This window comes from Microcaecilia unicolor, chromosome 7 (assembly GCF_901765095.1).
Source record: "Microcaecilia unicolor chromosome 7, aMicUni1.1, whole genome shotgun sequence".
Classification (NCBI taxonomy): Eukaryota; Metazoa; Chordata; class Amphibia; order Gymnophiona; family Siphonopidae; genus Microcaecilia; species Microcaecilia unicolor.
Genome location: NC_044037.1, coordinates 309,681,444 through 309,694,366, shown reverse-complemented (window position 1 = coordinate 309,694,366; position 12,923 = coordinate 309,681,444). Strand labels below are relative to the sequence as shown.

The following is a 12,923-nucleotide window of genomic DNA, read 5'->3' as shown; positions in this document are numbered from 1 at the left end:
CCCTAGTTTATGACCCGATCTCTGTTCTCTGTATTTTTACCCTCTCTCTCACCAGCACCCACCTGTGCTTGAGTAACAGGGCCCTCAAAACATTGGTTCTATCCTCAGCTTTAATCTGGTCAGAGATAATCATGGTTTCCACCACTAGGTGAGCGATTCCTGGAAGTGTGGTCTGTTCCAGGTCCAGAAGGACAGCCCCTGAGAGGGAGAAGAGACAGAACAGAACCAAGTTATCATCCAGTCTCCGCAATAAAACTATTTTAAGTTTATTCATTTCTTATTTACATTTATCAATGGCTGCTCCATCCAGCTCATATCAATTTACTGTTTCACATATTATAAACAGCTTGATATAATTTATACATAACTTATATTAATGTTAACATTTTCCTATTAGAGGCAAAAGTACCTCAAACCGCCTTGAAATCGAGGGCGTTTGGTTCAAGAACCTGGTGCTATGCTGAGATAGGATCTGCTACTGAAGACTGAAGGGTGGCCAGCGTAATGCCGATTTTTAAAATGGATTCCAGGGTGATCCGGGAAATTACAGACCAGTAAGCCCTTCAGTGTCGGGCAAAAGAGTAGAAACCATTACTGAACACATGGAAGTCATTTCTGAAACGACATCCAAGTCAAAATTCAGACGTCCCGCTCATAACATCCAAAAAAAAATGTCCATCTCATAGCCATTTTCGAAGAAAAACATTGAGGCTTCTGGTTTGAAAATATGTGAGAATGTCCAAATAAACAGCCATTTTCCAAAATGAAATGTCCAAATTATGAACGCCAAAAACCAGGGAGAAGGACATCTGAGAACATTTGTATGAAAATGTCCACACAGATGCCCCTGCAGAGCACAGGGGAACCCTAGCGGTCACTGCAGTGGACTTTAATCCAGGGCTCCCATGTTCATATTCCACTGCAACTCTTATTTGAAATGCTGTGCCCTGCAGAGACAGATAAATACCTAATGTACCTGAATGTGCACCACTCAATGGCCCTCAGGATTACAGCTGTTTAATATTTAATCTCTGGCTCTGGAGGACTCACAATTTATATGTAAACAAAGAGTTAAGTGGAAGAGTAACCTGGGTGCCCTGGATTAAAGTCCACAGCACTGACCATCAGTGGCGTAGCTACGTGGGGCCTGGGGGGCCTGGGCCCCCATAGATTCGGCCCTGGCCCCCTGCCGCGACCGTCTTGAACCCCTCTCCCACCACCAAACCTCCCCTGCCATCGCCGCGCCGCCGCATGAGGTACCTTGTTTGCTGGCGGGGGTCCCCAAACCCCACCAGCCGAAGAGTCTGCATCAGCGCCGGAGTTAGTAGACTCCGGCACCTTCATTCAACGATGTTCGTGCGAAGAAGATCAGCTGGTTTTGACGCCTTACGTCCTGCACGGGGCTACATGCATAGTGCAGGACGTAAGGCGTCAAAACCAGCTGATCTTCGCACGAACTTCGTTGAATGAAGGCGCCGGAGTCTACTAACTCTGGCACTGAAGCAGACTCTTCGGGTGGCAGGGTTTGGGGACCCCCACCAGCAAACAAGGTACCTCATGCGGCGGCGGGGCGGCGACGGCGGGGGAGGGTTGGTGGCGGGAGGGGGGGTTCAAGAGGGTCGTCGTACTGGCGGCAGTACCGGGCGCGCGGGGGAGGGGGGAGGCAGCTAAACAGTGCCCCCCCACCTCAGGCTCTGGCCCCCCCCGGCGAGGTCTGGCTACGCCCCTGCTGACCACTAGGCTACTCTTCAACCTACTTTCTGCTGAAGCAGTCACAGAGCCTGGTATTTCTTTCTGGTTTCACTTTCAGGGGAGAGTGAGGGGGGACAGCAACCACTGGGGGATTAAGGAGGTGTCATGCCTGAATCTCTCCAGTGGTCAGCTGCTCAATCAGAGCACTTTTTTAAAACCTGAACCTGATTAAAACAGGTCTAAATACAGACGTTTTTTTTTTTTTTTACTTGGATGTATCTTCACATTTGATTATCGCTGTTGGATGACAATTTTTGAACCTCCCTAGTCCCGCCCATAACACCCCCCCTTGCTATATGGACAAACTGCAGTGTAGGATGTCCAAATTCTGCCATTCCACAATCGCAATTTGGAAGTTTTTAGCAGATGGACTTTTTTGCCACCTTGAGACATTCATGTGCTTTGAAAATGAGTGTCACAGACAAACATGGCTTAATGGGAATCAGCATGGGTTCAGCCAAGGGAAGTACATAAGTACATGAGCAATGCTACACTGGGAAAAGACCAAGGGTCCATCGAGCCCAGCATCCTGTCCACGACAGCGGCCAATCCAGGCCAAGGGCACCTGGCGAGCTTCCCAAACGTACAAACATTCTATACATGTTATTCCCTTGGCTCTCCAATCTGCTTCATTTCTTTAATGTGGATAAAGGTGAGCTGGTTGATGTAGTGTATCTAGATTTTCAGAAAGCTTTTTACAAATTCATTCATGAGAGACTCCTGAGAAAATTAAAAAGTCATGGGATAGGAGGCAATGTCCATTTGTGGATTAGGAACTGGTTATTGGACAGAAAACAGAGGGTAAGGTTCAATGGCCATTTTTATCAATGGAGGAGGGTGAACAGTGGAGTGCCACAGGGATCAGTACTGAGACCAGTGCTATTTAACATATTTATAAATGATCTGGAATCAGAACAACAAGTGAAGTGATTAAATTTTCAGATAACACAAAACTATTCAAAGATTTCAAAATACATGCAAACTGTGAAAAAGTGCAGGAAGGTCTTAGCAAATTGGAAGACTGGGCATGCAAATGGCAGATGAAATGTGATGTACATCGGGAAGAATAATCCAAATCATAGTTACTTGATACTAGGGTCCACCTTAGGAGTCAGTACCCAAGAAAAAGATCTAGGGGTCATTGTAGACAATACCTTGAAATCTTCTGCCCAGCGTGTAGCAGCAGCCAAAAAAAACAAACGGGATACTAGGAATTATTAGGAAAGGGAAGGAAAGGAAATAAGCCAAAGAGTATTACGTTCAATTCTGGTCACCATATCTCAAAAGGAATTCAGGTTTAAAGAATAGCAACCAAAATGATGAAGGGGATGGAACTCCTCAAAGACTAGGGGACACTCAATGAAGTTACGTGGTAATACTTTTAAAATAAATGGGAGGACATATTTTTTCAGTCAATGAATAGTTAAGCTCTGAAACTCGTTGCCAGAGGATGTAGTTACAGCAGTTAGTGTGTATGGGTTTTAAAAAAAGGTTCGGATAAGATCCTGGAGAGAAAGTCCATAGTCTGCTATTCAGATAAACATGGGGAAGACACTGCTTGTCTGTGGGATCGGTAGCATGTAATCTTGCTACTATTTGTTTTCTGCCAATTACTTGTGACCTGGATTGGCCACTGTTGGAAACAGGATATTGGGTTATATGGACCATTGGTCTGACCCAGTGTGTCTGTTCTTCTGATAAAGGTGATGGAACTCCTCTCATACAAGGAAAGGCTTAAGTTAGGACTCTTCAACTTGGAGAAGAGACGGGGGGGGGATATGATAGAAGTCTACGAAATCCTGAGTGGTGTAGAATGGGTAAAAGTGAATTGATTTACTCTTTCAAAAAGTACAGATTAGAGGACAAGTTCTTGGAGGAAAAGTCCATAGTCTGCTATTGAGATAGACATCGGAAAGCCACTGCTTGTCTCTGGGATGAGTAGCATGAATTTTGCTACTATTTGGGTTTCTGCCAGGTACTTGTGACCTAGATTGGCCACTATTGGAAGCAGAATACTGGGCTAGATGGGCCACTGGTCTGTTATGTTCTTGGCATCCCTGTACTCTTGAAAAAGCAGCTCTGCTGAATCCGATTGAAGTGGTCCCAAGTGAAGAACTTATATTGCCTGGTTTAAATGTTGATGTGCTGGTGGCAGAAAGCTAACATTGTTTGTATTTATATCCTTGTTGTAGCCAGGAACCAGAACATTTTGTGCTTTAAACACTTCTAGAACAAGATACTAAGAGAAGTTGGGAGCCCTGGGATGGTTCCTGAATCTTGACAAGTTGCTCAACACCAGAGAGGCCTGATCTGATGGTAATAACACAGAAATACCTCTGTATTGTTGACAAAGGATTCTCATAGCTAGCACAGCCAGTGGGCCAAGCCATCGTTATTCTTGCCCTGGCTGCCTTCGATACAGGGTGAGGTCCTAGGGCTGTTCAAATTAAACTGTCTCCAGGGGAGGAGAGATGTAGCCTGCAAAGCAAGAGACAGAGCGGCTGATGCAGAGAAGTTTGCATTAGAGCCATGTGCTGATGTCTGAGTGCATGGCTTCCAGCATAATTAACAACTGGTCATGGAGGTCCAAAAACAAACAAAAAAACACACACACATGAAATCCTGGGAACCTGATTGACTGCATGCTCATATGCCCAAGAGCCATACCAGTGCAAGTTGGGGTCAGAAGGGAAACCTCCAGACAGAAAAAAGAACCAACAGGAACTCAGAACCTAGTCAAGATCCCTCAGGCAGGTTAATGATGTCCCTATAGATTACGAGACTACAAAATGTGTATATTTCAATGCCAGGTCAGTCTGTGGGAAGGCTCACATAGTCAGAGTTCGTAGCTGATTTAGCTCCAGGTCTGGTTTTCATAACCAAGACATTGATCCCCGATCTCAGCTCATAGTATATCTTATCTATCTGTCCAGCTGGTTACAAGGCCATTAAGACAAGAAGGGGGGGGGGGGGGGGGGGAGTCTTGCCTTGGTTTACAGAACTTTTTTTGACATTAATCTCGTAGACAGCTATTGCGATGACAACCTTAGAAGTTATGATTTTTCAATGTACAAACATATGTAAGAAATGGAACAATAGGGCTGATGTTGGTATACAGACCTCATAAATATTAGCAAAATACCCGGCAGAAGTTATTTGAAAGAATCGCATACTACTCAACTCGATTCACAGAACTACTTTTACTGGGGGACTTAAATCTATATTTAGAAGCTCCTTTAACCCATATGTATTGAATTTCCTACAGTTCCTGGAGTTTTTAAACCTAGTTCTAGACCCCATGACACCTACACATCAAAAGGGACAAATTGGATTTTGTGGCCTACTCAATGGACACCAATTTTATGACGCTAGATCATGTACAATGGGAACCATTGATATGGTCAGATTATTACTTCCTCTCATTTATCTAAAACTTATCACTCTACACAAACACTCTGATAGTAATGTCCAAACTAAAGTTAACAGGAGAAGAGTAAACCCACAAAGTTTCTGGAATACAGTCTCTCTCAAGCTGCATCACGACTCCAAATACTATGAGCTACAAATATGGGAAGATACAGTCCGCAAGACCTTAGACGGTTTGTCACCTTTGAAGATGAAAGACAGGAAAGGGAAAACACTATGGTATAACAAGTCACTCTCAAACACTAAACGTTGAGAAATTAAAACCTACAAAAATCATATAGCTAATGTGAAAAAGACTTTTTTCAGTCAAGAAATAAGAAATTCTAATAACTCCTCAAAAACCATCTATAAAATTTTTTGAAGACCTAACTAATGCAAACCCAATTTTTGCAATCCCAGAAGTATTTCAACCAAGTGCAGAAGATCTGGCACTTCATTTCCAGGAAAAGGTGAATAAAATTAGGAGCACCTTTCCAGAAGCCAGTTTAGACAATTTGGTTGAACTAATTCCAAATAGTCAGAGAAACGACATCCCTGTAGACAGAACATGGGAAAAGATTGAAGAAGTCACTTCTATTACAATCAGGAAAACCCCGGCCAGACTCTCAAAAAAATCATGCACCTCAGATGTATTGTAATATCTGTAATCCCGGTAGCAAACCTTCAGGGGGTGGTAGGCTCCCTTCAGCAGTCCACAAACAAAGTCCTTCCAGACAACACAGCTTTTAGTTCCAAACAGTTTATTTCCCCTCCTCCACAAAATCTCAGTTCAAGGGGTTAAAGTCCCATTCAGTTTCCAAAATAAAGCAACAAGAAAAAAACTTCCCTTTAAATCCAAGTTCTCCCCCAGTTCAACAGCCTGGGTTTCAGTTTTAAAAGTCTTTCCGGTTGGTTGCAGAATGGCAGTACACCGCCCACAACACAGCTAATTTACTCCTGTGACCACCCACTGCCTTCAGTCCCTGCAACTCTGCCCCAAAGTACAATTACAGTCCATGTCAACTGGCTCCTCCAAACCTGGTGTGTTGGTCTCTCCAGCCTCTCCTTCCTCCAAGCACTCCATTAATTCTCCTTCTCTGCTAGGCTGTTGGTTGGAGACCTCCTCCCCATCCCAGGTGGAAGGAATCTTGTACTGATTTCTAACCCAAGGAAATTGAGCTTTGTCATCCCTGCTCCCCCTTCTGGCCCTCGTCTGCCATAGCAGCTGCTCTTTCCAGTCCTTTCCCCCCTCCCTTCCACGTGGGGGCCATACCGGGTTTTGGGACCTACCACCCCGATCCCTTCTCTCAGGGCCTTGTGGGGAATGTAGCCTGGCCCCATACCTCCTCCTGAGCTGCTTAGACCCTCCAACCTCCTTACAGTATGTAACCAACATTCCACCACAAATTCTGCAATGGTTGACTGACTTCGTAAATAGAACATTGCAATCAGGCTGCTATCCCAAGTCTCTGAAATAATTCTAAAACCATTACCAAAATCCATAGGAGCAGATCTACCGTTGAGTCACAAGTATACCATGGATGGCTAAGCTCTTGGAATTCTTGGTAAATGAACAGCTCCAGAATTTCCTAGAATTCTATTAAATGAGATAGGTATCGCTGGAAAAGTGTTGAGCTGGTTTGATTTATTCTTAAAGATTAGACCATACTGCGTCAAGGGTAAAAATGGAAAATCATCAAGTTGGCGCCCTGGATGCGGTGTACCCCAGGGCTCACCACTCTCACCTTCCCTATTTAATGTCTGAGTTTGAGGAAATTATGTGTCAGCCAGTGGGATTTCAGTGTTATCATATGCAGACGATATCTTCTTGTATGCCCAGTGTTGGAAAAGTTTGAGGACACCTTAGACTCCATTAGTTGCCACATCTCTGTAATAGATGGGTGGGCTATAAAATATCTCCTGAAGCTAAACAAACAAAAAATGAAAATACTTTGGTTTGGAAACACTAATAGTCTCTCAGTAAAACTGTTTAACACCAAGTAAAGGAGAAAATCTAATAGAAGATCATTCAAGGGTACTAGGGGTAATTCTCAATTCTTCTTCAAACTCAGACAATTAAGAGCAATAAGATCATGTCTCCAACAAGAGGATTTTAGAATTCTAGCCCAGACAGTTGTCACCACAACTAGATTACTGCAATTCATTATACCTTTGAATTGCAAGCAAATTTCGCAGCCGTTTGCAACTACTGCAAAACACCGCCATTCAACCAGTTTGTGGTCTAGGTTGTCATGACAGTGTGTCACCTCCTAGACTAAACCTGCACTGGCTGCCAATCTGTCAGCATATTAACTTTAAGGTAACTGGCCTAATCTTTAAATCTGTATAGGGACTGAATTCAGAGGGACTGGGTGAACTGCTTGATGTACCATCCTTGAACAGGAATCTGGGCTGAGGACACGGAAATTGGGTTTTCCCTCTCTGAAGGGCATTTGCTTCAAGACCATTATCAAAAACTTTCCCTTTCATTGGGACAAGACTATGCAACGTACTGCCACCAGATTTAAGACATTCATCTTCCTATCTCTCCTTCAGGAGGACCTTGAAGGCCTACCTGTTCGATCAAAAATCAGGACAATGTTAATTGCCCTACTTACTCTTGTAACCATCCTCTGTTCACCTTAATGTTTATTGTTGTGAGATGAAAACATCCCTCTACTATTGAGACCCTCTTGCACTGTAAACCGCTATGAATCCTTTTGGAAAATGGGCAGTATACAAGACTCCAATAGAAAGGAAAAGAATGAAAGTTAGCTAATCATTTGCAAATTTGATGTGTGCTGATCAGGGAGAGTACACTGAACTTATCTGCACAAGGTTCTGCAGCAAATGCACAAAAACGAGAGAGTCAGCATCATCTGCGCAGCTGCTGGAGTGCTATTCTGCTATCACAAAAATGTCTGTGCATGACATGTCTGCAGTGCCAGTACTTATGCACAGAATAAAGTTCCAGCACACGCAGATACAAGTTCTTTCTGCTCAGACCTGTGCACAGGATTGTCATCTCCCTGTTCTGTCTTAAAAGTTGCGGATACTGTTATGTCGCTGGACAGTAAGCTAACACTCCTGAGCCTCTTTAGACCTGGCGCCTTAAAATCTTCTGTGCATCTCTCTGCACTGCAGCCTCACTACCAGTCATTTCAATATGCTGTGTGCAGGTGCATAATGCGAGGTTTTGTGCAGGGTTTCCTTCCGCTCAGAGCCCTTTCCTATATCATGTGTTAACTGTGGGCCTCTGTCTATACCAACTCTCTGCATTAGGGCCAGGATGATGGGGCAACAACATGAGCCTGCAAAGGAAGAGCAGCACAGACACATCCTTCCATTGCAGGGGAAATTATTCCATCAAATGGGGCAATAAACCTACATATTTATTTATTTATTTTGATTTATTTACTGCCTTTTTGAAGGAATTCACTCAAGGCGATGTACAGTAAGAATAGATCAAACATGAGCAATAGGCAGTTACTGAAGTAAAAATATTCAAATAACAATACAAAGTATGGCATAGTAGACTACTTACAATGTCAACACAACACGTAATAGAACATTATAACTGATTATAAGCAAAGATGTAACATATAAATAGGTAACAGAGTAAGAAGAGTTAGAAAGTAGGTGACTGATTTAGAGAAAGTTGCACATGAGGTAAGAGAGATGGTTAAATATTATCTCAGCTAAGGTAGGAGTGGATAAGCATGTCCTGCTGCTGTATATGCAGCCTGAGTATTTATTTATTTATTTCTTGCTTTTGTATCCCACATTTTCCCACCTATTTGCAGATTCAATGTGGCTTACATAATACCGTGATGGCGATCGCCAATTCCGGTATGAGAAATACAGAGTGGTACTTGCATTAAGGATCAATAAGTGATAGGGTACATATTTAAAGTGTTTTTGATACATCAATTGAAGTAGGTGCATGTGAGAAATTTGTTTTAAAGGTGGGGTTTATATGAAGAGTTAGGGTTTCTCTTAACCTGGCTTTGGGACACTTGGGGTCTGTTTGCTAAACTGCAGTTTAATTTTTAATTTTTTAATATCCACCTTGGGATCTAATAAATGAATATAGATGAATATTTATTTTCTTATGCAGACGACATACTGTTTTTGATGACCTGGGTGACATTTTCAATAGATTATCTTTTGTATGGATAGGATCCAGCTTTGCGATTTGAATAATATGCTGAAGTTGAATGCTAATAAGACCAAACTTCTTTGGTTTAAGAATCTAAGTGTAGACTACTTTAAATTATTTCACTATCCCCTGGTAAAATTTCTACCAGTAGAAGATAAATTGAGAGTTCTAGGAATTATCTTGGATTCATCATTGTCCCAGGAACCTCAAGTAAATCATCTTTGGCAAAAAAAAAAACCCCAACAGTTTTTCAAATTGAGACAATTGCATCTTATTCGATCATATTTTGATCAAACAACCTTTGCCTTGCTAGTTCAGATGCTGATATTATCTCAGATTGATTACTGTAATGTTCGTTTTCTGGGTTTGTCTACTAAGTTATTAAACGAACTCCAGCTTATTCAGAATACTTCAGCCCGGTTGATTTATAGGATCAAGAAGTTTGATAGTGTTTCGCCTTTTTTGGTAAAATTGCATTGGCTCCCTATACAAGCTCAGATATTGTTTTAAAGCAGCTTATTTGGTGTTTCAAATTAGTGATCAATTTATTGATGGTTCTGCTGTTTAGGCATTCTTCCCGCTTACAGGATAAATTGCTGCTTCGCCCACCTACATCTAAAGAGCTTCAATTTTTGAAAAATGTTAATAGTATTTTAATTTTGCTGTGACTTCTTTCTGGAATTATTTACCCTTCCACTCCAAGATACTTGAACGCGCCGCGCCGTTCACAGCCGTTGCCTTGATTTTCTCTCCTCTCATGCCATCCTTGATCCACTTCAATCCAGCTTTCGCCCCCTACACTTGACAGAAACGGCACTATCTAAAGTCTGTAATGACCTGTTCCTTGCCAAATCCAAAGGTCACTACTCCATCCTCATCCTCCTTGACCTATCCGCCGCTTTTGAAACTGTCAATCACAATTTACTTCTTGCCACACTGTCCTCATCTGGGTTCCAGGGCTCTGTCCCGTCCTGGTTCTCCTCTTATCTCTCCCACCATACCTTAAGAGTACATTCTCATGGTTCTTCCTCCACCCCATCCCGCTCTCTGTTGGAGTTCCTCAGGGATCTGTCCTTGGACCCCTTCTTTTTTCAATCTACACCTCTTCCCTGGGCTCCCTGATCTCTTCTCATGGTTTCCAATATCATCTTTATGCTGATGACACCCAGCTTTATCTCTCCACACCAAACATCACTGCGGAAACCCAGGCCAAAGTATCGGCCTGCTTATCCGACATTGCTGCCTGGATGTCCAACCGCCACTTGAAACTGAACATGGCCAAGACCGAGCTTATTGTCTTCCCTCCCAAACCCACTTCTCCTCTCCCGCCACTCTCTATCACAGTTGATAACACCCTCATTGTCCCCGTCTCATCTGCCCGCAACCTCGGTGTCATCTTCGACTCCTCCCTCTCCTTCTCTGCGCATATCCAGCAGATAGCCAAGACCTCTCTCGCTTCCTCCTCTATAACATTAGCAAAATTCGCCCTTTCCTCTCTGAGCACACCACCCGAACTCTCATCCACTCTCTCATTACCTCTCACCTCGACTACTGCAACCTACTCCTCACTGGCCTCCCACTTAGCCATCTATCCCCCCTTCAGTCCATTCAGAACTCTGCTGCACACCTTATCTTCTGCCTGGACCGATATACTCATATCACCCCTCTCCTCAAGTCACTTCACTGGCTTCCGATCAGGTACCGCATACAGTTCAAGCTTCTCCTACTAACTTACAAATGCACTCGATCTGCAGCCCCTTCTTACCTCTCTACCCTCATCTCCCCTTACGTTCCTACCCGTAACCTCCGCTCTCAAGACAAATCCCTCCTTTCAGTACCCTTCTCCACCACCGCCAACTCCAGGCTCCGCCCTTTCTGCCTCGCCTCACCCCATGCTGCCGCAACTTGACATTTCGCCTGTTAGATTGTAAGCTCCTTTGAGCAGGGACTGTCCTTTTTGTTAAACTGTACAGCGCTGCGTAACCCTAGTAGCGCTCTAGAAATGTTAAGTAGTAGTAGTAGTAGTACTTATTTATTATTTTTTTATTTTAGTTACATTTGTACCCTGCGCTTTCCCAATCATGGCAGGCTCAATGCGGCTTACATGGGGCAATGGAGGGTTAAGTGACTTGCCCAGAGTCACAAGGAGCTGCCTGTGCTGGGAATCGAACTCAGTTCCTCAGTTCCCCAGGACCAAAGTCCACCACCCTAACCACTAGGCCACTCCTCCAGAACAGATACAAATTATTTATTGTTTCGTAAAAAGTTGAAAACTTTTTTTTATTTGGTAAATGTTGATTAGGAGGATTTGGGTTTGTGCTTTAGTTCTTACTTTGTTTTGTTGTTTTATATGCTAATTTCTATTTTCAATTTATCTTATTCCATAAACTGTATTGTTTTGTAACCCGTATTGGTATTGAGGCAGTTTCCAAGCAGTAACAACAAAACTTTTGTGATAACTGTTGGGAGTGTGCCCAGGTTTTCCCCGTTCAATTATCACAGACAACACTTTGTTTTACTGCATGGCAAATAATGCGATGCAGGTGGCATTAACTGTGCCGCATTACAGCTAACGTAACCGGGTAGTTGCCGTGCATTAACCGTAAGACAGCCCCCCCCCCCCCCCGCTCATTCCACATCCCCTTCCACACTGTTTCCCACAGCAGTAGAGAGTGCCTGCTAATGCAGCAATTAACCGAGCTAATAACTAATTCAGCTTAATAAACAGGCATCCAAGTGGCCCAAAGCTTGTGTACTCCTTGTGTGTGTGAGTGAGACTAACGAGTTAGTTACTTCTTCCAGTAAAGGCCTGGTTGAACAGCCCAGCTTTCACCTGCTTCCTGAAGTAGAGATAGTCTTGTATTAAGTGGAGCCTTTCAAGCAGTGCATTCCAGAGTGTGGGCTACTCCAGAGAAGGCAAATCTGCTAATGAGTAAGGCTGGTTCTTAATGCGAAGAAAAAGAAAAAAAAAAGTCCCCTACAAAATAGCAGACCAGAAGAAGAAAGCAGGGGCAGACAATGTTCTTCCACACAAAAGAAGTTTATTCTAAAACCAACATATGTACAGACCCTTTGTGGAGCCTTGACAATAATTGGCTTTAGAATAAAACTTCCTTTGATGTGTGGAAGAACACTGTCTGCCCCAACTTCCTTCTTGTTGTGTCTGATTTCATAGCGGACTTTTTTTCTTTCTGGTTTTCTTTTTTTTAAGGCTGTCTGAACTCACCATGCGTAATGGTTTTTCTCAGCTCTAGGAGGCTACGGAAGGACAGTGAAGCCACATGAGGTTTTCCCCAGCGAGATGTATCCTCCTCCACATCTTCCTCAAATTTGATCCACCGGGCTGTCTCTTGCCATTGCAGCTCCTGGTTCTTACTATAGATAAGTTCGTTCAGCTCCACAAACACCTACAGAAATTCCACCAAGCATCAGGAGACTCATAAGGCAATATTTAATGTTCCCTTATTCCCAGTTACCTCCCACACCAGAACAGATCATTTTTTTAATTGGTTGTCAAAATTACAACCATAACAGAGAACATTTCCAAGTACAAAATCTGGAGGATACAAATGAAGCACTTCCAAATAACAAGATCGGATACGAAAGA

General features: G+C 43.2%; 1 protein-coding gene across 1 annotated transcript in view; it reads right to left on the bottom strand.

The window, feature by feature from the left end:
* The window catches only part of LOC115475154 (anion exchange protein 3-like), an 82,248-nt gene that overhangs the window by 55,970 nt on the left and 13,355 nt on the right, over positions 1-12,923 (bottom strand). The window contains exons 3-4 of the mRNA XM_030210895.1: positions 12,543-12,723; positions 63-198 (exon numbers count right to left, since the gene is read on the bottom strand). Of these exons, the coding sequence (XP_030066755.1) occupies positions 63-198; positions 12,543-12,723 (317 nt within the window). The remainder of the gene's footprint in view (positions 1-62; positions 199-12,542; positions 12,724-12,923) is intronic.